The 26,421-nt window shown below is 34.2% G+C and overlaps 2 protein-coding genes and 1 long non-coding RNA gene across 9 annotated transcripts in view; 1 reads left to right on the top strand and 2 right to left on the bottom strand.

Moving 5' to 3' along the window:
* LOC121254002 (NAC domain-containing protein 14-like) overlaps positions 1-26,421 on the bottom strand; it is a 59,984-nt gene that overhangs the window by 33,260 nt on the left and 303 nt on the right. Inside the window, exons 2-8 of one of the 7 annotated variants that reach the window (XM_041153956.1) lie at positions 25,633-25,928; positions 24,889-25,185; positions 24,488-24,772; positions 24,333-24,404; positions 24,177-24,296; positions 23,917-23,980; positions 15,584-16,330 (exon numbers count right to left, since the gene is read on the bottom strand). The exons of 1 other annotated variant lie outside the window; for it this stretch is intronic. In XM_041153956.1, the coding sequence (XP_041009890.1) occupies positions 16,173-16,330; positions 23,917-23,980; positions 24,177-24,296; positions 24,333-24,404; positions 24,488-24,772; positions 24,889-25,185; positions 25,633-25,928 (1,292 nt within the window). In that variant the 3' untranslated portion in view covers positions 15,584-16,172. Of the gene's footprint in view, positions 1-15,583; positions 16,350-22,655; positions 23,981-24,062; positions 24,297-24,332; positions 24,405-24,487; positions 24,773-24,888; positions 25,186-25,632; positions 25,929-26,421 lie in introns of those variants that run through there. 5 more of the 7 variants (XM_041153957.1, XM_041153961.1, XM_041153958.1 and 2 more) reach the window with 5 other exon arrangements.
* On the bottom strand, positions 17,861-19,004 carry LOC121254005 (NAC domain-containing protein 62-like). The gene is made up of 3 exons (XM_041153964.1): positions 18,753-19,004; positions 18,093-18,274; positions 17,861-18,032 (listed from the first exon to the last, which is right to left on the bottom strand). Exons 1-3 carry the CDS (start codon positions 18,888-18,890, stop codon positions 17,969-17,971), a joined length of 384 nt encoding a protein of 127 aa, XP_041009898.1. The 5' UTR covers positions 18,891-19,004; the 3' UTR covers positions 17,861-17,968.
* On the top strand, positions 19,185-26,286 carry LOC121254006. Its single transcript, XR_005938551.1, has 2 exons — positions 19,185-19,307; positions 26,222-26,286. It is a non-coding gene; the product is annotated as an uncharacterized LOC121254006 (long non-coding RNA).

Here is a 26,421-nt window from a genome sequence, read left to right as displayed (position 1 = left end):
TACTAATACAAATTTTATTTTTTTACATTTTCTTAACATATTTAAATATTTTTAAAAATAAAAAATATACCAATATACTCATAATTATTTTCTTAATTAATTAAAAAAATTAAATATATGAACAGTGAAAATGTATAAATATTATTCTTCGACTCATAATGTTAATAAGCAGTTATATGTTTTCTTCTAATAATGATGAGACATTCGCAAATATAACTAACTATCCATTGAGAGTAATATTATTTTACACAAATACTTATATTTTAATTTTTTTTTATTTATAAGTTGATAGGTAGAACACAATATCCACATTATTTATATGACAGAAATTGATTCAAATTTTAGAATTTTTTTTTTAAATCAAATCATATTATGTAAATATTTTGTTAAGTAGATTATTATACCTGTTTATAAATAAGATTTTATCTTTTTAAAATATGATTATATAAAAAATTGTACATATATTAATCATTATTTATTTTTAATGGATTTATCTGCTGTCATTTCTGATGAGTTATTACTTATTAGAATGGTATTAAAAGTATTGCAAGTTAAAAGTTTGAACTTTGCTTTCTTGAAAACAGTGGAGATCAAAACGAGATCATTCCAGATACAAAGGAACTGCTCGCTCTTTGTTTGGTTTTGAAGAACTGATTGGCTGGATCACTGTGAGAAGATGACACGATTTCTATTATAGTACGAGTCCGGCAACCTATACGCGACCATCACCTATGACCTTCACAAATAAAGTGAGTGGGATATGAATGGGATAAATTGGATGTCGTCATCCTAGTGTAAGTTTTCTTAAGCTTTTTCACTCTAATATTAGACCGATTTGATTAAAAAAAATCAAACTATCACGTCTTATTTTACATAATTATGATAATTTTTTAAATTTTTATATAAAATATAATTAATAATTTCATTTTTTTAAATCTTAAAATTAAAAAATATAAAAAAAATTATTATAATAATATTTTATATAATTTTTAAATAAAACATTTCATCTCATCTTATTTAAATTGTATAATCCAACGAAACGTAAAGGTTTTATTAGATTCGATAAGTTTATTTTTTTTTAATTGGTATATAGTTGTTGGCCTTTGAAAATCTTTCCACCAATTGGTTGGGCATAAAATCTTTCTTGTGTTGATTGGGTAGAGGGAGTCTTGCTACTATTATGTGTTGCCTCCCAATTTTTGGACGAGCTTGTCCTCCTTAATGAAGTGCGGTCGGCCAGGTTGCCGCAAATATGGACCATGAGTATTTAGAAAATCAAATAATTTATTGGACACTCATTGCCTACACATATATATGATTTGAGAAATGCTAGCCGTCTACCCATATATATGGTTTCAGTATAGAAATAGCCTTAGTATTGTGATGTCCCCAAATTCTATTTGGGATTTAATGGAATTGAAGTATCGGGACATGCAACATATGATCACATACTCTTATTTCTGATAGTTAAGAATGCAACGCACCTAACATGCATCTAATAATATGCACTATACGGATAATTTTTTTTTGCAATACACAATGTATCCGAGTACTATATCCCAAAAGATAAATATATTTACATCATATTCGCATATCAAATAGTCATAACATCAATTTGAATCAAAATGAGTACCAAAAACAAGGATCCAAAAGTATAGACATAAATACAACTACTGAACTAAACAACGAGTCGCTCACACAACTCAGCTATAAGCGCCAAAGTGGAATCCAAAAATTGGAGCACCGATGAACTCCTTGAGCGACCTCTGCAGCCTACTTAGACCACTAGTAATGGCCTCAACAAACTTTGGCCAAAATTTGACTAGGAAATTCACTTTTACAAATTTAACTAGTCATTTTTCAATAATATCAAATAATAGACTTAACAAATCTATCACCATTCTATTAAAATATTGATTTTGAGCTTTTCATTTATTTTAATTCTAATTGTAATTTGAATATTTATTTGTTATTAAAAAACTACATATTAATTTTTCAATGTTCATATTATTCTAACGGATAAAATTTCCTAACGGTTTTTTCTTTTACAACGCTAATATTTTTTCAATTGATATATAGTTGTATTAAAGTTTATGGTTCTATTAAAACTTATGATTGTATTAAAATTTATAGTTGTATTATTGTTGTATTAAAATTTATGGGAAAGGGTGGTGAAATTTCAGAACCTGAATTTGAACCGTTGGCCTAATTTGTTCAAAGCACAATGTTCTCAAACTGTGCGGGAGAGAAGCAAGAAGATATTTTTTTAGTCCAAAAATAATATTTGGCCAGCCCCTTGGGCTCAACAAGTTTGGCTAGTGATATAATATGTGGCTAAAATCACTGTTCATTTATACTTTATTTTGCACCTTAGCTATTCCTTGGCCAAAATTTAACTTTGTTGAGCCCACTACTAATGCTCTTAACCCCATCCAGCTGGTTGAGTCCTGGACTCCTGATTCCTACTCCCTTGACACATCGTCTACGATTCCGGAGAAAATGGTAGTCGAGACTAGCTACCAATTGAGATTTTACAAATCTCAGCAAGTAAATTACTAAACTACCAATTGTATAAATAGGCATGCATGACAGTAAAATGACATATGTGGATCATGACATGGATTTGGACATGCGTGACATGACTTGTAAATAACATGGCTATACATGAACATAACATGACTTTCGCTTGAATGTGGCATGACTTGATATGAACATGACCTTATTACATATACATGTTTTTTTACGTGAATCGCAGATGCTCCACGACTCCTTAAAGGCCGTATACTCCTGTCAATACCATATCACATCACAGGCATCTGCATTAGTTGTGAGTACATCATGATAATTGAAGTTGTAAACATGTAGTTTGGAACCACCAGTGTTGTGTGCGTGACTTCTCTCTTGTAACCAATTACTTAAGTTCCATTCGAAGCCTACTGATTGTATTTTGTCAACCTAAGGGATTCCACATCCAATTTAAACACTTAAGTGTAGACAGATGAGTTCCATTAGGATAATTTCTCATCTTAGCACTTGAGATCATGATAAAATAAAAGACTCATACATGACTTAGACGTATTTCATGACATACTCATATAACAGATGACATGATATTTGTAGCATGTAACAGATAAACATATAACATATGACATGGAATTCATGGCTTGTAACATAATAATATGTAACAGTGATATAGCATTCATATAACAAATATGGTTGCCATACATATGGATCAATATCTCTTCACATTTAATATCAAAACAACCTAAAAGGTGTGAAAGAGTACTAAGAAACTCGAAAGAAACATTATAATTTGGAAATTTAAGGCCGACGTCCGAACAGAAGTGAGTGAATAAGTATACAAAAAGTTAATATATTTCATGAAAAAACATATTCAACATCGTTTAAATACTATCCTTTAATTGTTCTTGATGATCACAACAGTATTGGTGGTGAAAACATAATAACAAATGTTTTAATCATAAACGATTTCTTTCTTCATTTTTTTTTTTTTTGATAACCAGAACTTCATTCAACTAAAAATAACATCAATACATCAATTGTTATCAAATCATAAAGCATAGTGAACAAAAGAATGGATCTGCTCCCACCAAACATTAATTCCAACAACGTTCCAAGCATATCTAGCTAAAGCATGAGCTACCCATCCTCTTGACATGCAGCACTTGTACTTCCTGAAAATGCAGCAACAGGTTCTTAATCTCATTGAGCAGATTACCAGCACTAGCATAAAAGGCTTCTGTAGATTGTAGTTCCTGAACCACGCTGAGACAATCAGTTTCAATGATTAATTTTGGAATGGCAATTGGAAGGCAAAGTTGTATCCCTCTCAACACATCAATGGCTTCAATTGTAGCTACCTCATCCACCTCTAGCTCAGTCTTGCTTGCTGCCATCACAATTGCTCCATTTTTATCTCGCAGAACAACCCCAACTCCAGTCTTCCTCAGGTCAGAAAAGGTTGCCCCATCAACATTTAATTTAAGAACACCATCTTCTGGAGCTTGCCACTTAGTCAGTTTTTGTAATTGCTCCCTTGATGTAATAGCTCGCACATCATTGAAAGCTTTGCACATTGATAAAGCATGTTCAACTGCTTGGACAGGTTGTATCAAATTCTTCTCCATCTGTATTTGGTTCCTTCTGTACCATAAGCTCCAACAAAGGACACAAAACAAAGTTAATTCAGTTTCACTGCCTTGCATCAGAACCCTTCACACAGTCTGAATAAAATTGAAAGAAGTATGAAAAAGCTTGACCAGGAAGAAACGCTACCAAACAATATAATTAGTAGGACAAGTTAACAGAGCAAGAGTAATATCTTCCTCATGAGTCAGACAAAAACAACACTAAAGTTCCACCTCCACCTTTTTCCTCCTAAGATTAATAAGTGTTGGTAAAATATCCTTACAAGCCTTCCAAGCAAACGTTTTAATCTTCCTAGGGACTTTCATATGCCATATTTTCCTCCAAAGATTCATGTCTTGCATTTGCATGAATGTTTCCCCATCACCACTGGCCTCAAAGTCCTGAATCAGCTTATAAGCACTCTTGACAATGAATTTGCCATTTACTTCCTTATCCCAAATCCACCAACCCATACATTGACTTTTCGGCAATCTAACCTTTAGGATCTCCTAAGCTACATTTGGATTGAAGAGAGCTCTAATCAATTGTTCATTCCATGTCCTTGTAGTATCATCAATTAACATGTCCACTGTACTTTCTTCATCAATTGGTAGCCCATTCCTACTATCCAGATCAGAATGTAAAGGTCTAGGTCCAGGTAACCGAGGGTCCTTCCAAATCTTCACCAATTCTCCATTCCCAACACGCCACCTACATCCTTTCAAAAGCCATTGCCTTGCTTCAAAAATACCCCTCCAAGCATAGGAAGGGTTAGCGCCTAAAGAAGTTTGGGATAGTACTTAGCCATGAAAATTCTCTGCAGCAAAGAATTCTCATTTTGCAAAAGCCTCCAGCCCTGTTTGGCCAATAAAGCCATATTAAACATATGTATATCGCGAAACCCCATCACACCTCTAAATTTGGACACACATAATTTCTTCCAACTTATCCAATGGATTTTCCTCTCATTACTTCTTTGACCCCACCAAAACCTCGCCATCATCCTCCCTAGCTCACAGCACAAAGTCAGGGGTAATTTAAAGCAACTCATTGAGTAAGTTGGTATAGATAAGGCTATTGTTTTAATAAGAATTTCCCTGCCCTCTTAAGAAAGTAGTCTCTCTTTCCAACTCAGCAAATATGACCACACCCTTGTCTTAATACCTTCAAATGATCTGGATTTAGATCTTCCCACAAACTTTGGCAACCCTAAATATATATCATACTGCTGGAAAGTTCGAACACCCCATAAGTGCAACAACTCTCTTTGTTTAATAGCATCTACATTTTTAGAAAAAACCATAGTTGTTTTCCCTTTATTCACCTTTTGCCCAGAAGCCATCTCATATGTAGTTAATAGACCTTGAATAAATCTGGTTGTTTCAACATCAGCTCGACAGAAAAGTATGCTATCATCAGCAAAGAGGTGTGTTACCACTAGAGCCCCTTTACAGACTCTTACACCCCTCAAACTCCTATTTGCCTCAGCATCTTTCAATAAGGCTATTTTCAATGCAATAGAGAAAAAGGTAAGGGGTGAGTGGATCCCCTTGCCTAATACCCTTGTAGGTGAAATGGGTCCATGAGCATTCACATTTATTAAAACTAAAAAAGTAACAATTTTAATACATTCCATATGAATGCAACAAATCTGGGTACAAACCCCAATTTAAGCATAATTTTCTCTAAGAAATCCCATTCAATTCTATCGTATACCTTACTCATGCCCAATTTAAGTGACATATACCATTTCTTCCCATGCCTTTTATTTCTCATGTAATTGACTAATTCATAAGCTGTCAATACATTGTCACTAATTAACCTTCCCCCCACAAAAGCACACTGAGATTCAAAAATGATGGCAGGTAAAACAATCTTCAGTCTATTAACAATGACCTTAGAAACAAGCTTATAAACCACATTACATAGGCTGATTGGATGGTAATCAGAAACCAATTCACAAGTTTTCTTCTTAGGAATCAAACTTATAAGAGTATGATTTAGTTTAGAATGCAATTTACCTGTGTTAAGAGCATCTAACACTGCATTTGTAACAGACCCTCCCACAATGTGCCAATATGATTGGAAGAATAGAGCAGACATGCCATCAAGTCCCGGCGCCTTGGTTGGCTGCATTTGATTCAAGCCTTGCTTTACTTCTTTTGCAACAAAGGGCTTGGAAGGTGCAACATTCATTTCTGCAGTTACTCTCTTATCAACCAAGCTCAAAACAGCTTCCTGATCACCCTGCACAAAGGAGGTGAAAAGTTCCTTGAAGAAATCAACAACCAGATCATCCCTTCGTACCCCCTCATGCCAAATTCCCCTATCATCCTTAAGGACCCTTATTAAATTCCTTTTCCTTCTAGTAGATACATTAGAATGGAAAAACCGTGTGTTTTGGTCCCCTTCTTTAAGCCAATGCACCCGAGATCGTTGTCTCCACATCACCTCTTCCCTTTCAAGCCACAACCGAACTTCCTTTCGAGCTTGATTAAGGCCACCAAGATCCAGATGATAAGAATGAGCAAATTGCATTTTCTCAAACTTAGACCTAGCCTCATTAAGATTTTTCTGTACATGCCCAAAGGAATCTATGTTCCATGATTTCAGCTCTTCCCCACATCCTTGAATGAGATTAATAATCCCTTCCATACCCTGATTACTCTCCCTGTTACTCCAGACTTGTTCAATAATTCTCTCACACTGCACCTCTCCCACCCACATAACCTCAAAGCGAAATTGCTCCTTTCTTTGCTACTCATCCTTATAGCAAAAAGATTCGAATAGAAATGGCAAATGATCCATATGTGCTATAGCCCCATGTCGAATCACCAATTGTGGAAATAATTGAGACAACAAAATATTTCCCAAGAACCTATCAAGACGCTCATAGATATGAGTATCGTCGTTCCTCCCATTCCACCAAGTAAACCTGGGCCCTTTGAAACCTAAATCCCTCAACTCACAATCTGTTAACACCCCTCTAAAAGCCTTAAGCTGAGATACAGGTCTTGGTCCTCCACCTCGTTTCTCATGTGAATGCAACACTTCATTAAAATCACCCCTAACAACCAGGGAATTTGCTCAAACGAATTAAGCGTTTTAATGAGATTCCAGGTGGACTTTCTACTCGATGTTTCTAGGTGATCATATAAACCCGTAAACTGCCATTCCGTGAAATTTTCCATTTTAATATGAGCATCAATATGATATCGTGAGTAAGATTTAATTTCAACTCCCAGTTCAGAGTTCCACAACAAACCCAACCCCCCCCCCCCCCACTTCGCCCCACAGAATCAAGAGAAAAAAAGTTCGTAAAACCTAATTTATATTTACAAACATCCATAACTCGTGTTGTAAGCTTCGTCTCTTGCAAGAACAATAGATCGGGCCCTTCTCTCATGATTAAATCACGAAGTGCACGAATTCCCAATGAGTTCCAAAGCTCACGAGAATGCCAGCATATTGTTTTCATGGTTGTCGGTAGGGCTGAACATCAGACCCTGTCGATAGAACAATTGGTACCTCATGAAGAACACAAATCTGAACATCCTAAAAAATGCTCCTTGCCTTCTTTGCTTGAGCCTCATCCAGTTTCGTAATCGAGCTCCGTTACTCAACTTCAAACATGAAGAGCAAACATCCACAGCTTTTACCTGCCTAACCACTTTCCCTTTCCGTTTCCAGAAAACTTTAGGTGGGCCTTGTTTAGGTTGCAACGCCGTGTTATTTCCTGGGTTGTTAGGGGATGGGCTCATATCACAATAGCCCATCTCAGAAGAATAAACCAGGTCTATCAACATTGTATTTTCAGCCGTCTGCATTACTTCTTCCAACTGACTTCGAGATTCACTCATTTCGTCAACCCCATCCTCAACTGACACAACCTCCACCATTATGGCATGCTTAATGCCATTATCCCCCCCCCCCTCCCTTTTAACGGTTGCATTATTTCCGCAGATAACGGATCCTCCACATTTAAAGGCTTCTTAAACACCGTTGTAACCGCTTCCGGAGATGTTGCACCTGCAGTTGGGACCAACTTTGACCCGCTGCTTTGACCCTCACCGTAAAGATTGACCACCTTGGACGACTGTCGACGAGCACTCTGAGAAGGCGTTGGACTGGCATGACCAAGATCCCGCAACCATTGTCTGTAAGGCAATTTCCCATCCGAAGCTTCACTCTGCCCAGCCTGCTCACAATCCCTCTGCAGATGCCCAAGCTGGCCACATATATAACAGAACCCCGACAACCTTTCATATGAAAACCTTACCCAGTAAGGCTTATTCCCTCCTAGGCTAACACACTTCTCCTGTAAAAGAGGTTTAGAGACATCAAGGCAAATTCGCACCTACATGAACTCCCCCCATTTGCACTCTCCATCAAGCAGATCCACCTCCAACACTTTACCCAGTGATTCACCAATTATACGAGCAACCCTTTGACTACAGGCCATACGTGGGAGATCATGAATACGCACCCTAAAAAGGGCTTCCGTTAAAGTTATCTTATGAGGTTGAAGAAAGCCATCAAATGGCTTTAGAAGGACTAATTGCTTGTCAAAAGACCACGGCCCATCACGCAGGATCCTCTCCTGATCTTTGCCATCCTCTAACTCAGCGATAAGAAATTTAGACCCCAACTCCTGCAATCGCATAGATCTGGTGGGGTGCCAAATCTTCCTCAGGACTTGCTTAAAAGCCTCTTTATTGTAGTGTTTAGTGGTAAGCAATAGCACTATCAAGCATTTCTCACCATGCACTATATTTTCCTGCACTAGTATCATCAACAGAGACAACTTCTTGCTCATTCTCCGTTAAGGATAGCTTCCCGTACAGCGCTTCCAAATCATCAGCCATGGGTAAATCCAAACATGCACTAGACAGAAGAGCAAACCTCTACTCGTGAGAGACGAGAAATGAAAAATTTAACCCTACTCAAAGCTTTTGATCTTTAACCATAAACGATTTCATAAAAACTAAACTCAATAAATTTGATGTCGTACGTCAGATTATAAAATTAGTTTTTTTGTAAAATAAATATAACGTATCACATGAATCTAAATTATCAATTTAATTAGTTAAATCATTTTTCTAATAGACTTAGATAAACATAAATTAGTATATAAAATCTTTGACATAACCTAACAACAATGTTAAATATTTTAATATGAACATTAATAATTGAATCTTCGATTTTCTATGATCCACGATAATAAAATAATAATAGTTAAATGAAGTACATTTCTCCATCACAGTTCGATGAAGAATCTGATCTGACTATGAGAGAAGGATAATCCTAGCCACTTAACCTCACAAGTGTCTCCCAAAGGCTAGAGGCACAATGATGTTGTAGATGAGAACCATTAACCCCTCAGTACTATTTATAAACTTTTAGCCATCAAGAAATCTACAGACTTTGTGTCCTATTGTGATTAGATATGAAGTTAATCTTATCTCATTAAAGTTAATCTTATCTAATTGTGACTCATCAATTAATTAATAAGAATTGAGCTATTCTAAACCATCAGGATATAGGTGTGTGGGACATAGAGTTTAAATAAAGCTCTTACATTCTCCCACTTGGCCCATACACCCATAAAATAATATTTTTCGTTCATGGATTTATTACATGAAATTAAACATATTGCGCAAATTCATTTCCAAAAAACTTTTATAGGTCAAAATACATTACATAAGTTCTGTAATATTAATGTCAAACCAACTAATAATACGAGCCATGACGGTCCTCTGTTATATAACCAACAATTCTTTTCCACGTACCACAACACGAGTAACTTAACACGATCATTAATTGAGACAATTAAGGCTAATATTGTAATGCCTTGGGCTCTAATTCATGTCTATCATAGACATTATATTGTCATCATTCATCTACATCATTTAATGTACATATAAAGTGGAAAGACAAGAAAATAGAAACAACCGTAATAGTTATATTTCAATGTCCAATAACAAAATACTTAGCATATCAATGATCTCTTTAATATGTTCACATCATGGTATAAACATCTAATCCATCTTTTCAACATGTTCTTTAAAGTATTTAAAGGACATAAGAGTAGTATTAACATACTAATCTTATGGACATATTTGTTTTTATACTTTCTCCTTAACATTTAAGTATTTAAAATTTCATTAAATATTTGTCATTAGGAGAAAAATATTCTAAGGAATTATTGCAATATTTTCTTAACGGTTTGGCTATAAGTCAACAATTCCAAGTCCTAAAATAAATCTTCTCAGTTAGATTCCATAAATTGTGGCCTCAAAGTATACCACAAACTCAGTCCCTGTTGTACATGAGGCAATAAGATATTTGTCTCATACTTTTTCATAAAATAACTCTACTAGATAGCAAAATACATAATCATAACTGTATTTTTCATCATTAGAGTAATCCAACAAAATATGGTTCAAATACCCAACTACCTTAAAAGTAACAGTTCTTCTTAATGCAATAATATAGTCTTTAATTTCTTACAAATAACCTTACACTCTTTTCACAGCTTTTGGGTCAAACATCATTGGGTTACTTTGGCAACAACCAAGAATGCAAACTGAAAAGCTGATATTCAATATTCAATCTTATCCAAATTTGTGCGATCATCAGATTTATTATAACAATCATATACATAATTTCCTTAACAACCTAATCAATTCGAAGGCACTGTAAAATACTGAGCATGCCACATTTTATTTTTAAAGTATCCATTGAACGAAGCAATGAAAGAGAGGACCTGTAGAGAGGACATGTAGAAAGTGAGGAAGGAAGCAATGAAAGAGAGGAGAGTTGTGTGCAAGCAAGCAATTGATCCTTGTCCCTTATATATTTATATAAAGTCAAGCCACATTTATAAATCAGGCCCCTAACTTCTTTGTAAAGCTTGCTCTTTAGTCCTTCATTTTTAATTTACTATCAAAATAGTTCTTGATGATTTTTTTTTAAATCAAATCATGCTTATGTTATTATACATGTTTATAAATAAAATTTTATAAAAAATTATACGTATGGTAATCATTATTTATTTTTAATGAATTTGTCTGCTGTCATTTCTGATGAGTTATTACTTATTAGAATGGTATTAAAAGTATTGGAAGTTAAAGGTTTGAACCAAAGTTTTTAAAATCATTTCAGTATTTTCCATGCCGGAACAACAATTGGTACGGCAGAGGGTTGCGCTTCGTATAGGGTCAAATTTTGGTCTTATTGGGTTGCTTCAATCAATTTCGACCGGTATTTCGTGTTTCAACCGGTATGAAACTTTCGGATCTGGTACAGTATATAGTGCTGGAGGGTAGTTTTGTAATTAAAGTAAAAAAGGCAGGGAGCTTTTCGTAAAAACGCTAGTAGGGTCAAATCAAAACCTCACTCCCTGCACTCTTTTTAGAAAAATGTTATTTTGCCCACTCAACTTGTTCCTCATTTTGACACTTTATGCATTTTATTTTATTTTTAATTTCTTTCTTTACTTAATAGTTAAGGAAGTGATTATTAATATATTAGTATTTTTTTATATTTTTTAAAAATATTTAAAATTATAAAAAAAATTAAATGAAAATAAAAATACCAATTTGGCCTAATGGTAAAATGGAGCAGTGCTGCTCACCTCTTTTTATATCTTTCGTTTTCTTTTTGCGGTAAAGTGTGTACTTTGACTGTTAGATTTGACTTTTGTTGCCCTAATAAACTCTAATTATTTTATAATCACTTATATATAAATTAAGGGTAACGATACCGTTGCGGTTGGACTAGTATTGCTTTGAAAATTTTTTTATTTTTTCCACCGACTCTGAACACAACTCTCCTTAACCATTCTAAAGTTTCTGCATGATGTGATGTTTACTTTCTGCAAACATCATAAGTTTGTTCTCAAATTTGGACTGGCGCTCAAAATGAAGTGCCCTTTTTCTTCTTCTTTTCTACTCTTTCTCTCTCTCTCTCTCTCTCTCTCTCTCTCTCTCTCTCTCTCTCTCTCTCTGTGTGTAGGGTTTTGGTGATTTGGGTGACATAACAGAGGTGCTGCCACTACTGCCACCACACACAGCCAATTGAGACGCCTCTCCTGAGCCACCAAGTAAGCCCCACACTTTCCCTCTGATTTTTCACTATTTGGGAAGACCCATTTTATGTTTCAGTGTTTGGGCTTGTTCAAGCATATTCTAATTTTCAAAATTCTTAATTTTCCTTGCTCTGGGTCGATCAGTTTGGTGCCTTATTGAAATTGGTTTTCAATTTCTTCCATTGTTCAATGATTGTGAAATTTTTTTGAGTTTTGAGTATGAGAGTAGCTTTTATATACTTGCTGAAATTATCATGTTTCTCATACCTCGTTTATGATCCTCATGTGTTTGTGCGAGTGAAATTCGATTGTGGGTAATATCTTAATTTTAGGCTTTGAATGGGTTGTGTTTGGTGTTGTTTCAGTGTTTGTGTTGTTAGGGCGAAATATGAGGTGCTATTGCAGGAGCTAGGAGGTGTTGTTGCAGTGTTTGTGTTGTTAGTAATACCTTTGAATGGGTTGGGTTTCTCAGTATTAAAGCTCTGGTATTTTTTTAGTATTACCTATCAAAACAAGGTGAGCATCTTAATTCCTCTAGGAGTCTAACCAATATTTTCTTACTTATCCAAAAAGAAAAATCTTCTGGGAGTCAGTATATTTGACATATAAGTGTTGATATCTAATGGCTCAAGGAGTCTACTATATTACACACTTCTTGTCTGGAGACAAAAGTTAAGCTTCTGAATTTCTTTGAACCTAAAAGTTATGTCATGTATTCTATTTTTAGGTACTCTATTTTGATCTTCCGAAGAATGCACACCTCAAGCTGTTAGAATTAATGCAAGAGATGTTGAGAAGCAATTCTTTACAATAGGCATTTCTTCTCTAAGATAACAGCTGAACTTGAAATTCTCCTCCAAGAAGTTTAGGTATCATTGTCACTCTCCTTCGAGCCATAATTGTCAATCTCATTTCCATTCTTTTTTCTTTTAGAGATTTGTCTTGTTTTGTATGTAATCCCAGTAAGTCAATTTCAGAGAACTTTAGAAGTAACAAATGGTAGTTGAAAATATCCAATCGAGCAAGCGCCATCAAAGTTCAAGTCTGCAACGGAAATAGAAACTACTCGGCATCAAAGACAAATTGAGAATTAAGTGGGATCAACTAAGATTCTGATACCTAGATATATGGCTGCACTTATAGTAGCGTCATGGATGCTTTTCATATTTGTATTAATATGGTTGTTGTAATCAACTGTTTTGTAATGACTAGTTCGTAATGGATAGTTGTAATGAATGCTGTAATTAGCAGTTGATCCTTGTTATATTTTACTAAGTCAAGTCGCGTTTATAAAGCTGCGCACTTTAGTCCTTGATTTTCAATTTATTATCAAAATATTTCTTTAAATTCGAGTTTGTTTGTTGATTCCATTACCGGCCTTAATTTTATGATCAAATAATGTGATCGTGAAATATTAAAATATTTTTATTGATTTGGATATTCTATATTACATAATCAATCGCCTTGGATCAGAATTAATATAAAAAGTCTTATGTGTATCATTAACTTCTTTGCAACAGATTAATTACAAGTGGTTATATGTGAAAAGCAAGTTGAATTATAGTTTCTCATGAGCCGCCTAGCTAGTAATTAATACATACAAATGTGGTCTCTTTATCATCGTTAACAAGGACTAACGACAAGCCCCATTCTCCTTGATAACATCTTTCATATATACGTTAGAAAGTGGGGTACGTATTATTTCGTACATGCAATGATGATTTTGGCCTGTAATTAGGAGTTACATCATAAACAACTAAAACCAAGGTGCAAAAACTGACCATTATCAATACCTTATTCCTGCATTCACGTGAGAAAGACGATGCTATGAAATGAAAGGGTGGAGCTGGGATTTTGGAAGATCAGAGGACAACGATATCAAATAGGGAAATGCTAGCTATTTGCTATGTGCATCGATGGTGTGTGTCCATTGTGTATTTTGTTTATGGGGTTCTCATAGACGACACTCGGAAGGATCCTTGTTGGGAATTCAGAATGGAGTGTTAGGTTTGTGTACAAAGAAGCTATCAATTTAGCACATAAGCTTGCAAAATTAGCTTTTTCTTTTTCTGAGAAGAGGATGTGGATAGAGGAAGGCCTTTTACAGATTGCTAATTCCATTCTTAGTGAAAAATACTGTAATGACTGAAATGTTACTGATTATTCAATGAAGGAAATACTTTTTTATTTCAAAAAAAAAAAAAAAAAAAAAAGAACGCACCAACAAATTGGTTTTTTTTTTATTTATTTAAAAAAAATCTATATTGGAAGGTTACATATTTTTGTCTTTTGAGCTATTGAGTATTTTACTGCCAAGATAAATCAACATGCTGCATTATCAATTCCAACATATAAGGCAATTTTTGTTTTGGCCTTTAAACTGCAGATATTTACATTTTTCAACCCAAACTATCAAAACTTAACACATTGCACCCTCAAACTACCAAATTTTTTATACTTTACACTCAATTCAAATTAATATGGTCGTTGGGATCAATAAAAATGAGGTGACACATAACAATTTTGACTGTAAAACCTTAGTAGATGGTGTAAAGTGGCAGTTTTTAAGAGTTTAAAGTTGTAATACGTGAGTTTTATTTTGGTAGCTTGAGGGTATAAAATGTCTTTATCCCCAATTTTTGATTTCCAAGTGATTTAGCGAAAACCACAAGTTAACCTTATTTGTTTATAAGGATTTTATTTGTCCGAGTTTGTTGAAGATGTTTGAGATGTTTTGTCACATGTTAACCTTCCACATATGTTTTTTTATTTTTTTATTTTTGGTACGCAATATGTCTACAATTTACTTTGTAGTTCAAGTCTGCCATGTTTGTTGTAGACTGGACGATGTGGATTTTTTGTTTTGTTCGACTTCCTATATATATTTCTTATTGTTTTTTTTTATTTTTAATATGAATCTTCTGTTTTGTAGATTTGTTGAACAATCGAAAAGTTTATTCCCATAAAGCCTTGAATAATTGGAAAAGATTCTTTTCTTACCACCATGGCAGGGGATACTTTTGTACAGAACGGAAACAAGTATACCATATTGATTTAGATTGTATCTTAAGTAAAACAAAGAAAGCAATCGATGCATCAGCTTCAATGGCACCCAGGAATTAAGAGATCGAGATCTTCCCTCAATTATCCTAAACTCGAAGTTACAAAGATAAGAATTTCATGTCTTTATGCGTACTAAGAGAATTGCCTTCAAACCAAACACAACATTATCTAACAGATTGTCTACAATTCAAGTACAAACCAAAGTTATTTACATGCAACATAAGTACACGTCTTAATCAATCTTCCACGCCTGCTAATCTCCCTCTGATAGTTGTTCTGATAATCGTTCAGCATGATATCATACGTGAAACTTCATGGATGTACCCTTCTTTAGGGCATCATTAGGTTAGTGTACGATGGCAGAGATGTAGAGAAATTCAAATTATTGGATACATTATGTTTTTGCAGGATGCTTGGCTCGTGGACTGTTTTGGCTGGTGTATTTGTCGAGTCTGAGACTCATCAACATGAGAAAACGGATTCGGGATATTGAGTTTCTGCTTAAGTTAATGGACAGCTGGGAAAAATTCGGGTAATCAAAAGGGGTTTTAGACAGTAACGAGTCTGGAATTTCTCTGTTTTGAGTATTATGCATTGGATAGGATTCGAAAAGAAAGAGGCTAGGTTTCTAGAAATTGGTTGGAGGGAAATGCATGTCCAGGAGAAAACCTTTTTGAACAACTTCCAAGGAGGTTGCACATGGAATTATGTTTCAATGGTAAAACCTGGAATTGGCAGTGGCTTCATAAAATAGTGTTGATATGGTGTTTAGATCTTGGAGTTGGAAATGGAAGTGAAATAGAAACTGAGCAAAATATGTTGAGGTTTGGGATACTAGTTGGGAAATAATTGTCTTGCATAAGTATGAAGATTATGAGATTTTGAGCCTGTAGTTAAGACTCATCTTGTGAAGAATGCCAATAATTCTTTGGAATACATTCTGATTTGAAGACCCTCCCATCCATACCATGTGGATTTCCAGATTTAGCAACCCTGATGAAGCCTTTCTTTTGCTGATATCTCCAGAATCTTGAAATGTTGACTCAAACTGTCAAGAACAATGCATTGTTAGGATTCAAAAGACCAATAAATTTGAAAAATATAATTCATATAGACTGAGTTGAACTATAAGATTTTTGCAACTCACACCATTCAAGCTGCAATTGACACAACGCAACACAGTTTATGGGTTCAACTTGCAACTATCAACAAAAAATGTACTTGAGAGCACCCATTTACCAGTGGGTTGGCCATTTTTGTATCTGGGCCACTGCATGATCCATTGTCCTTAATAGAGATCAAAGTGATATTCTTTTGACTGCCAAATGTATTTGCAAAGTTCTCATTAACATAATCAAGTTCTAAATCTGGGAAAGCATAGCCATATGTGTTGTAACGCCCCAATGGAAGGCCCAAACCACATAGCCTATACTCCAAAAGGATCAGTCAATGATATAATTGGAGCCCCATTAGAACCTTATAAAGAGTAAGAAATTCTCCTTCCCAAGCAATATGAGATCTCATACACCACCTACCATTATCCTTATCATATGAGGTATCACAATCTACCCTCCTTAAATTCCCGACTTCCTCATTGGGCCAGTCTATCGTAGGTGGCACGGTTCAAATCCCACATTTTTTTTTCATCAGGCCAGTGCAGTCCATTAATTAAGTACTTATCTATTCAATTTTTTTCATCAAGATGATCTGCAGCTAGAAGCATAAAAAATGACCTTTGAGCTGCAGCAAATAGTAGCTTGTGAAGTTTTGACACCCTCAACTTCACCACACAATACCCTTATTGCACGATCCATTGACCTTAATAGAGAACAAAGTGAGATTCTTTTGACTGAAACGTATTTTGAAAGTACTCACTAGAAAAATCAAGTGTTGAATCTGAAAACTCATAGCCATACAGCAGGCTCACTAACACTATACTGAAAATATGTCCCACAATGACTGTTTTTCAAGTCATTGGTGACGGGGTCAGATATGCCAAACTGGATATCCAAGGGGAACATGGAGGACAAGTTGTAATCCGATGGCTCGGTAGGAGATCAAACATGCTTAAGCCTTCCTCAAACTGCAAATCAACCTGATTAGGAAAATAAACGATTGGGATTGATATTTAACTCACTAGCTATTGATTTGGAGCTCGATGCCTTACCACACAGGTTGTTGGTTCAGGCACATCATTTCTTGCAGCACAAGCATTATAACTATTTTGGTTACAATTACTGAGTGCTATAGTGTTCAATGTCTTTCCGTCAAAATATTCTTCATCAGGAGATACCAAATCCAACAGTGACTGTGGGACATATTTTCAGTATGGTGCTAGTGAGCCTGCTGCATATGGCTGAGTTTTCAGATTCAACACTTGATTTTCGTAGTGAGTACATTCAAAATATGTTTATCAGTCAAAAGAATCTCACTTTGGTCTCTATTAAGGTCAATGGATCATGCAATAAGGGTATTGTGTGGTGAAGTTGAGGGTGTCAAAACTTCACAAGCTACTATTTGCTGCAGCTCGAAAGTCATTTTTTATGCTTCTAGTTGCAGATCATCCTGATGAAAAAAAAAAAATGAATATAAGATAAGTACTTAATTAATCGACTGCACTTCTAAACTTTCAGAAAAAAATTAAGAACTGTTTTATCAATTCTTTTCTCACATCGGTAGTGGTAAGTTCTCCCAATTGATTCTCTGCAGCATGAGCACAACAATGTTTGTCATCACACTCAACAGGTGTTGCATAGTGACATATATTGTTCCTTCAAGGTTTCCAGGTGTCGTAGTAGCTTGCACTTCTGATGCCGGGAATACTGAGACCAGAAGTAGCTCAGACTCTGATTCTTCAAGACGAGATTTGGATGTGGCGGGAGATGAAACAGCAGGCCCAGCATCATTAAAGTTTGGGTCTTTAATACTCTTTTTTTCGTGTTTATAAGACAAATGACAGAGTACAAAGGCGCTCTGCATAAAATTCATCGACAAAGTCAATCAGGCTGATCAATACCTACACATTGCATTACTACAAAGTGCGGTTTAAAAATGTAAAGATTTGTATTAGAAAGGTTAGAGCTATGACAACAATGAAATAGAGGGATTTGTCCTCTCTTTTTTATGAAAAAAAACAATGCCTCTGTTCTAATTTAATTGGACAAATAAACCAACAGACTTCCTCTTTAGAGTAAGGACAGCTAAAATTACCAATTGAAACATATGAAGAAATCCTCAACTTGCTCATTACGATGACCCCAAACAAAAATTTAACAGATTTAATAGATTCCGCACCCCTATTAAGAGGACGACCCCCCCCCCCCCCCCTCCCCCCCCACACGGTTGGCAGAAAGATAGAATCAAATCCACACGAAATAAACTTGCACGAAATTCAGCTTGGCAATTAAGATTAAGATTAAAATAGTGTCACAAACCAATCATCTTAACCCACCAGATCGGGATGCGTGGCATCGAGTTCTTTCAGGGTTTTGGGGTACTCATGCAATACCCAATTGGTTTTCTTGCCTGGACAACGAACTCTATAGAATACAAGAAAGTTTTTCTTTCCAATCAATCCCGAATCAGACATGATTTTCTTAGGCTGACCAGTGACTTTCCAGTATCCAGCATTGGTTGCCCTGTTCGATCGATTCCCACTCCGATGCTTCAGATCCAGTGGCGAGAAGAATCACCACTCTTCATACTTGGTCTTTATGCCACATGAATTAAACCAGACTAAGCACAAAGTTTGAGGGCCAAAGTGAGTAAAACAAACGAGCACAACATGCAGGATTCTCTAACAAAAAGTTAGGATGCAGTATATGAAGAAAAATAATACAAAAATATTATGATTAAGAAACAAATAACAATAAAGTTAAAAATTCAAGAACCAAACGAGAAAATCAAATAGTCATACAGAGGCAGTGCTAAATATTTTACTGGTGTCACATTTCTCACACCGATTTAATATCTCGAGAGCAAGTTAAACAAACAGTTATGCCAAAAGGTTAACACTGCAGATATGATCAACTTAACAACAGAGTTCAATAAGCATACAAAAATTAGCAAAATCAACTACATAAAATCCCAACAACAAATCGAAAAAAAAAAAAAAAAAAAAAAAAAAAAAAAAAAAAAAAAAAGAAACCCGAATCTGGGTGTGTGATAACAAGAAATGGGAGAATATACGTTACTTTCAAAATCCTAGGACTCCGATTGCCATTTGGAGCTTCGGGAATGAAGTCGACTAAATCACCATTCCCAGTGATCTTTGCCCTCAAGAAGAAGTCGATGACCTTGTCGTCCGGCGGATCAAATCTGATCCATAGTGGCAATTTCGGAGACAACACATCCATCACATTCACGAACAAACAGAACTATAATTGAACTAAAGTCTAAAGTGCGACCGATACTGAGAAGAAGCAGTTGGCAACTCGGTCTATTATACAGAGGAGCTCAGCTCTAAAATATTCGAAACGGTCCTCCTAACTTCTTGATCAAGTTCCGTTCAGATTTCAAACAAAAAACAAAAAAAAAAAAAAAACAAACAAACTTCCTCGCTACGTTTACACTTTATACGGGCTAGTTTGGACATTTCAGTATTTTATTTCTAACGGTGCTACTCGCCGCTCAGAATAGTATGCTTATTTTGAAGCGTCAAAATGAGGGCGAGTAGAAAAAATAACATTTTTTTAAAAATATTTGTAACTTGTTTAAATATAGAACCGATCTCATCTTATCTTATCGTATTATTACAATTTTTTAAAATTTTTATATAAAATATAATAAATAATTTAATTTTTTAAAATTTTAAAATAATAATATTAATATTAAAAAATAAATTTTAATAATATTTTATTCAACATATCTAAAATAATTTTATTTCATCTCATTTTATTATCCAAATCAGTCCTTGAAGTTTTAAAAATTAAGAGAAAAAAAGTTGAATTAAAATAATATAAAATTAAAAATTACTTGGATATAATTTTTAATATTATTTTATTTTGAAGTTTGTAAAAAATTATATTGATTTTTGTATTCTATTTTAAAATTTTTAAAAATTGTATTATTTTTGTATTTGGATAATTATTAGGTAATAATTATATGAAAAAAATTAAAAATTTGAAATTAAGAATTATTTTCTATTTAAAAATAAAATTATGAAAAGTATTAAAAATTTTAAAAATTCTATATTTCATCTCTTCGTCCAAATATCCTCAGTTGTTGCTTCTTCCGTTCTTCGTATCATAGCTCTAAAATACGCGGGTTTGATTTAATTCTTTAGAACTTTAGTTTTTTTAGGAAACTTTTGCATATTATCATCTTAATTATAAAGGTTTTTTTAAGCAAATGTTTTATCTTACCAAAATATATATATATAGCAAAATAAATCTTTAAAGATAAATAATAATATACATCATCATCATTATTATTATATTTTAATGCGATATTAATTAATTGAAAACTATTTATTATTTAAGAAAAATTTTACTCATCATGTCACACATCACGCACCATATTTTTTTTTTATTTTTTTCTTTTACTAAATGTGTGGTATATAGATAATGAGTAGAAGAATTCAATTAGTTTAAGAAGAATAAAAAATTAAAAATAAATATAATGTGCAGTGTGTATGAATAGCAAAGTTCATTATTCAATACATATCATTCAATTATTAGATGTCAAGTGAAGAGATACCATGATAATAGTGATTAAAGGCTCATTTGAAAATACAATTGTTCTCAGATATTTTTAGATATTTTTAAATTCATTTTTTTTTTTCTCTCATTTCTAACAACCCAATAAAACATCTTAATTCAAACTATTTTATTATTATTCACAAACTATTTTACTATTATTTACAAATATTCTAAGATATTCCTAATATCCAAAACAGCACTTAGGTCTTATAAAAAAAAAAAACAAATAAACAAACAGCACTAAGGTTTGGTCTTGTTTCACAAACCTTTCAAACCATCTCATCTCATCTTATTTCATCTCGTCTCATGTCAACATCTAAACATTTTTCAATTTTAAATTTTCAAATTTTCAAAATTTTCATTTAATTATTATATAATCATTACAATTTTTTCAAACTTTTAAATAAAACACAAAAAATAATTCAACTTTTTCAAATATCAAAACAAAAATAATATTAAAAAAATAATATTATAATCCTTTTTTTAATTTTATCATTTTTTATTCAAACTTTTTCTCTTTTATTTTTCAAAATTTTATAAAAATCTTAACTCAAACTATTTCATTACTAATTATAAATTATTTAATTTTATTTATAGATTTTTTATATCATATAACCAAACGAATGCAAAGAGATGGAATAAAACAATTTTCTATCTCATATTTAATTTTATTTATAGAGTTTTTATCTCATATTTATAGTCCATTAAACAGAGTACGTGCGCCAGTCAACAGAGGGATAATCAACCATGTGTAAACCAGTCCAATCCAGTCCACGTGGTCCCTTGGATTGCAAGTTATAAACCAATTTTCTATAAATTCCAGAACTTTCTTCTAACCCCATTTTTTAAGAATTACTTTTTTTTCTGCTCATTAAGAATTTGGTTCATTTGTTTTTTATGTCTTCTCTCTTCTAGAACTTTCTCCTAGCAACATTTCTAAACTATTATTAGGATTAATCATTTCTTTCTTTTTTTTTCGATAATAGAATAGGCAGAGTCAATTTTCTTAACAATGGTAACTTTTAGTAGTGTGATGTTTTATATTTATGTACATGTATGTATTGTAGAACTCAATTTATATATTTATTTCTCAATAATCACTTGGGCAACAGTTTGATCCTAGGCATTTGACTTGACCCAATTACCCAATAAAAATTAATTGTTTTGAAAATAAGGCCACTCAAAAATTAATTGTTGATAATCCTACTAATTTTAAAACCAGCACTAACACTTAAAAAAAGAGTTTTGCTACAAAATAACAACTATTCGCACTACACACTCCACACTTATAACTTTTTTATAAAGTATAAATTATAGAATGATAAATAGTAACTGATGAAAATAATTTTTTCAAAACAAATGTCCAATCTCTTTGAAAAGGTGAAAGACTTTCAAGAATTTGGCATATTGAATGAGAAATACTCAGAATTCAACAACCCATTTTTGCTATGTGTTGGAAACCACAAAAAGGAAACTCCAAAGTTTTATAAAAAACTATAAAGCTTCTTTAAAGATGTGGGGGTGGGGTGGATGATCAGGGGACCTGAACTGAGCAATATAGCTCGTCGAAGTCACACAGGACGGTACCAATTAAGTTCCACGGGATACCACATAGATAGAGATTGTATCCAAAGTAAAACAAAGAAAGTAATCGATGCATCAGTTTCAATGGCACGCAGGCATTAAGAGATTTGCCTCACTCGAAGGTACAAGATAAAATAAACTTTGTGTCGTCATGCGTAATGACCAAGAGGACTGTCTTCAAACCGAACAATACCTTAGTTTTTACATATTGTCTATAGCTTAAGTACAACCCAACGTTATTTACATGCAACATAAAGTACCTTAAACAAAAGTACACGTCTTAGTCAATCTTCCATGATCACTTACGTGGTGATGCATTTTCGCCCGCTGTAAATGTAGTGGCGGAATTACTCCATGAAGTCTTGACCAGTTCTTGAAAGGAGGTAAAACCAGGAAAATCCCAGATCGAATACACAGATCACACTATACTGAATTTGTGCAAATGTAGTGCGTAGAAGAAGAACCCTGCCTAATCAGGTTCCATATGATGATTAGAGCCTGTTTTTCAAGTCCAAATAATCATTTGGTATAGCATCATTCATATGATTATATACACCTGATTTTTTTTTCTAACCAGGTTTCGGATAATCATTTGATTTGGTAATATCCCTATGACTATAAGAATCTTATTTTAAGCAGGTTTAGGAATCATTTCATATGGCGTCATCCATATGATTATCAGTGGTTCTGATAATCGTTAAGATGATATCATACATGAAACTTACGAGGTTTCATGGATGTACCCATGTTAGGGCATCATTAGGTTAAGGTTCGATGGTACAGATATGGACAAATTCAAATTGTTAAGACACATTAGGTTTTTGGAGGTCGCTTGGGTCGTGGACTATTTTGGTTGGACGGCTGGGAAAAGTTCGGGTAATTGAAAAGAGTCTAGAATCTTCTCTGTTTCAAGTATTATGCATTGGATGGGATTCAAAAAGAAAGAAGCGAGGTACCTAAAAATCAGTTGGAGGGAAATGCATGTCCAGGAGAAAACCTTTTTGAACAACTTCCAAGGAGGTTTTACATGGAATTATGGTTCAATGGTAAAAGCTTGAATTGGGAGTGGCCTCATAAAAAGTGTGATATAGTGTTTAGATGCTGGAGTTGGAAATAGAAGTGTATTAGAAGCTGAGGAAAATATGTTGATGTTTGGGATACTAGTTGGGAAATAATTGTCTTGATTAAGTATGAAGATTATGGGGTTTTAGGATTGAGCCAGTAGTTAAGACTCATCTTCCGAAGAATGTCATTAATTCTTCGAAATACAATCAGATCCTTCAATCTGATTTGAAGACCCCCCCATCCATATCATGTTGTGGGATCCCAGATTTTGCAACCCTGATGAAGCCTTTCTTTTGCTCATCTCTCCAGAATCTTGAAATGTTGACTCAAACTGTCAAGAACAATGCAAGGTTAGGATTCAAAAGACCAATAAATCTGAAAATATAAGACAAGTAAAACTCATTCATTTTTAACTGTAAGATTTTAGCAGGTCAAACCATTCAAGCAGCAATTGACACAACTCAACACAGTTTCTGGGTTCAACATGCAACTATCGATAAAAAATGTACTTGAGATATTCCACTTACCGGTGCATTGGCCAATTTTTCATCTAGGCTACCGCATGATCCATTGTTCTTAATAGACTCCAAAGTGAGATTCTTTTGACTGCCAAACATATTTGGAACGTTCCCATTGAGATAATCAAGTTTTAAATCCTGAAACTCATGGCCATATGTAGCAAGGTCATACACGCCATCTGGTGGCTCGGAAGGAAGCTCAAACAGGCTCAAGCCATCCTCAAACCAAGAATCAACCTGATACAGGAACATAAACGATCAGAACCGATATTTAACAAATATCTCACTAGCTATTGATTTGCAGGAACTCAATGCCTTACCTCACTGACTGTTGCTTTAGGCACTTCATTTCTTGCAGCACAAGCATTATAACTATTTTGGTTACAACTACTGAGCAGTATAGTGTTCAATGTCTTTCCGCCAAAACATTCTTGAGGAGATACCACATCCAAACCTAGCGTAGACTCTAATTCTTCTACAGAAGATTTAGTTGTGATGGCTGATGAAACAGTAGGGTTATTGTGTAGTGAAGTTGAAGGCGTCAAAACATCACCACCTACTATTTGCTGCAGCTCAATGATCATTTTTTCTATTTCCTTATCATCCTGATGAAAGAAATATGAATAGATAGGATAAGCACTTAAAATCGGCTGCGCTTCTGAACTTTCAAAAAAACAAAAAGTGAAAACTGTTTTAAGCTGAAAATCAGTTATTTTCTCACATTGATAGTGGTAAGTTCTCCCAATTGATTCCCTGCAGCGTGAGCACTAATATGTTTGTCATTGCACTTGACAGCCGTTGTAGTGCCGGATATTGTTTCATCACAATTTTCAGGTGTTGTAGTAGCTTCCACATCTGATGCAGTGAATTCTGAGGCCAGAAGTAGCTCAGACTCTGATTCTTCATGAAACAATTTGGATACGGCGGGTGATGAAACAGCAGGTCCAGCATCATTGATGTTTGGATCTTTAATACTCTTTTCATGTTCATAGGATAATCGGCAGAGTACAAAGGCGTTCTGCATAAAGTTCATCAACAAAGTGAATCAGGCCGATCAAACCTAGGAATTGGGTTGCTACAGAACTGCATGGTAAAAAAATTATAGATGTGTATCAGAAAGGTTAGAGCTATGGCAACGATGAAATAGAAGAATTTGTCCTCGTTTATTATAAAAAGAACAATGCAGCGGTTCTAATAAACCAAGAGACTTCCTCTTTAAAATTAAAATTACCAATTGAAACAGTCCTCAACTCGCTGGTTATGTTGACCCTAAGTAGAAATTTACCAGATTCCATACCGCTTGCTAATTGAATAATTCATCTTTTTAGGAGGACCTCCACGTAAGTTTCGCAGAAATATGGTCTTAAATACACAAAAACGAGACTTACAGGAATTTCCACTAAGAAATCGAGATTAAGAAGAAATGTGAGGCCAATAATATCACAAACCAATCATTTAAACCAACCTGACCGGGATGGGTGCCATCAAGGTCCTTCAGGGTTGTATGGTATTCATGAATCTTCCAATTTGTTTTCTCGCCTTTACCTCGCCCTCTATAGAATACCAGATACTTTTTTTTTCCAATCATTCCCAAGTCAGACATGATTATCTTGTCCTTTCCAGTCACTTTCCAAAACCCAGCATTAGTTGCCCGGTTCGATCGATTCCCACTTCGATGCTTCAGATCCAGTGGCGAGAAGAACCACCGCTCGGAACATGCGGTGTTTATGCCACATGAATCTAACCAGGCTGAGCATAAATTCGAGGGCTAAAAATGTTAGTAAACAGAAATACAGTATGCAGGATTATCAAACAAAGAGTTAATGTGCAGTAAAAGAAGGTAGAAAATTAAAACAACACAAAAAAGAAGAAAAATTATAAATAATATGATTACGAAACAATTCAAACAAATAACGATGAAGATACCAATTCAAGGTCCAAATGAGAAAATCAAATGATCATACTGAGGAAGAGCCAAATATTTTATTGGTGTCACATTTCTCATACCGATTTAATTTCCCGAGAGCAAGTTAAATAAACAGTTATCCCAAAAGGTTAAGCCTGCAGATATGATCAACTTAACCAGTTAATGATTTTTTCAACAGAGTTTAATAAACATTATAACAAAAAAAAAAAAAGCAAAATCAATGACATAAAAAATCCAAACAACAATTCGCAAAGAGGAAGACTACATTTCCCGAGTAACAAAGAATCACAAACTTTTGCAGGGAAAAATAAAACATGAATCTGGGTC

The sequence above is a fragment of the Juglans microcarpa x Juglans regia genome, chromosome 3D, assembly GCF_004785595.1.
Source record: "Juglans microcarpa x Juglans regia isolate MS1-56 chromosome 3D, Jm3101_v1.0, whole genome shotgun sequence".
Lineage (NCBI taxonomy): Eukaryota > Viridiplantae > Streptophyta > Magnoliopsida > Fagales > Juglandaceae > Juglans > Juglans microcarpa x Juglans regia.
The sequence above is the reverse complement of the archived record's forward strand: the minus strand, read 5'-3'. Positions and strand labels throughout refer to the sequence as shown.

Excerpts from the sequence above, each read along its gene's own strand:
- LOC121254005 (XM_041153964.1), bottom strand. The coding sequence starts at position 18,890 with ATGTCTGATTCGGGATTGATTGGAAAGAAAAACTTTCTTGTATTCTAT. Across the intron at positions 18,275-18,752 it reads ATGCCACGCATCCCGATCTG|AGCGCCTTTGTACTCTGTCA; the intron begins GTGGGTTAAGAT and ends AATTTTATGCAG. Across the intron at positions 18,033-18,092 it reads TCAGAAGTGCAAGCTACTAC|GACAAACATTGTTGTGCTCA; the intron begins GACACCTGGAAA and ends GTTGAGTGTGAT.